The sequence below is a fragment of the Buceros rhinoceros genome, unplaced genomic scaffold (assembly GCF_000710305.1).
Source record: "Buceros rhinoceros silvestris isolate BGI_N320 unplaced genomic scaffold, ASM71030v1 scaffold46509, whole genome shotgun sequence".
Classification (NCBI taxonomy): domain Eukaryota; kingdom Metazoa; phylum Chordata; class Aves; order Bucerotiformes; family Bucerotidae; genus Buceros; species Buceros rhinoceros.
Genome location: NW_010431836.1, coordinates 1 through 1,686, shown reverse-complemented (window position 1 = coordinate 1,686; position 1,686 = coordinate 1). Strand labels below are relative to the sequence as shown.

The 1,686-nt window shown below is 52.4% G+C and overlaps 1 protein-coding gene across 1 annotated transcript in view; it reads left to right on the top strand.

Annotated features, from left to right (window-relative positions):
• The window catches only part of LOC104499945 (dnaJ homolog subfamily C member 18-like), a gene marked incomplete at both ends in the record, with an annotated part of 2,965 nt that extends 2,040 nt beyond the window's left edge, over window positions 1-925 (top strand). Inside the window, one exon of the mRNA XM_010143529.1 lies at window positions 753-925. Coding sequence (XP_010141831.1) covers window positions 753-925 — 173 coding nt within the window. The remainder of the gene's footprint in view (window positions 1-752) is intronic.
• Between the last annotated feature and the right edge of the window lie 761 nt (window positions 926-1,686).

Here is a 1,686-nt window from a genome sequence, read left to right as displayed (position 1 = left end):
GGAGTGCAGGGCGTAGAAGGGGCAAACTGGACCCCATGGAGCCGAGCGTCACCCCTGTGTTCTGGCCGCCAGCCGCTTTCTCGGGGCAGTGGAAAAGCACCCGGGTGTCTTTGCTCCAGTAAGGAGACGCGGTGTGAGAGCGTAGTTTAGTGCAGGGGCTGTGTCAGAGTGGCTGATTCTGCCTCCAGCATGTTCTTCGGGATATCCCGCGCCCCACTTCACATTCTGGCGATTACAAACCCCTAAAGGAAGGGGTAACCAGAACTAACTTGTATTTCTAGTAAAGGATCCAGAATGTGGGACACTCCGGGTGCAATTGCCTTAAGCAATTCCGGGGCCTCTCCTCTGACCTCCACATTTGTTATCGCTCCCCACGGAATCTGGCAACCAGAGCTCGCCAGAAATCACCAGCAAACAGAGGAAAGTGTGTGGTGCTTCCGTTCACAGATAAAATGTGCTTTGGAAGCGCCCGCACCGAGCTGTCGCGAGCACACGCAGTATTTGGGAGGAGCAGCGGTAGTTCTTTATGGCTGACTCCAAATATTAGGTATTTTCCTGTGGTTTTTAGCGGGAGGGGTGAACCCCCGTCTCGCCGCACCTGAGACCTCTAATTCCCTTCCGAGGGAGCTGTAGTGCCGCAGGACGGAGCTGCGAAGCTGGTGGTGTGTTTACAGCCCTGGTGGAGAAGCAGCTCTCCATTCCTTCCGATATCAGCTGCTCCACCCCTGGTGTTCTCCGTGCTGTTCCCGCAGGTCCATAGGCCACGTCATTAGCAGAGAAACAGAGAACTTGCAGGTGCCTTACTACGTCGATAAGAACTTCGAGAAGAATTACCAAGGAGCAGAACTTCAAGAGCTGGAGAAAACGGTTGAGAAAGATTACATCGACTACATCCAGACCAGCTGCTGGAAGGAGAAGCAGCAAAGTAAGCTGGGTTTGGTCCAGGCGCGTGCCTCCAGCCCGCGGGTAGCTGCATGGCGGCTGCGCCTCACAGAGCTCAAACTCACGCTGGTGTTCCTCACACCTGCCCTTCGCGCTTGGCTGTTCTCGAGGGTCTGTCAGGATTCGTTGAGGTGGTTCTGAGAGACAAGTGGGACGGTTTATTTTTCCACTCAGCTTTTATGCTTGAATAACTCTTAGCGCTGATGTTTTAACCGTGTAACCCCCACACTTAGGTAGCTCTGACAGATCGTTAGGGCTAGAAAAGCTCCCGAGACATCGCCTGTGCCACGGTTCTGTGCTGCAGCAGGATCAATGATCCTGCTCCATGAGAAGATGATCCAACTTTTTCCTCAACACCTCGTCAGAAATAGGGCCCGTGGCCTGTTGTCTGGGTACTCTTGCAGTGTTCCCGGTGTCGGTTTTCAGAGCGGGTGCTTCAGTGCCTGGTTTTGTGCCCTTATTTGCATTTTCTATCTTTAGAGGAGTTTGAGATCACGTTTCTCGCCATAGTCAGGCGTGTCTTTTAAAAGCAAGAACTGAATGCAGAGAACACAAAAATGTGAGCGCTCAGAATCGTTATTCACTCATCAGTCCCTAGTCGACCTGTGACATGTGTAAAGTGTTTTAACCCCTTGTTGTATTAGTTGTTAATTCCACTGATGCACTCATTGAGCAGATCCTGCTGCTTTGGGAGGTGCACAGAACCATTTGGGCTGGGAGAGACCTTTCAGCTCCTCGAGTCCC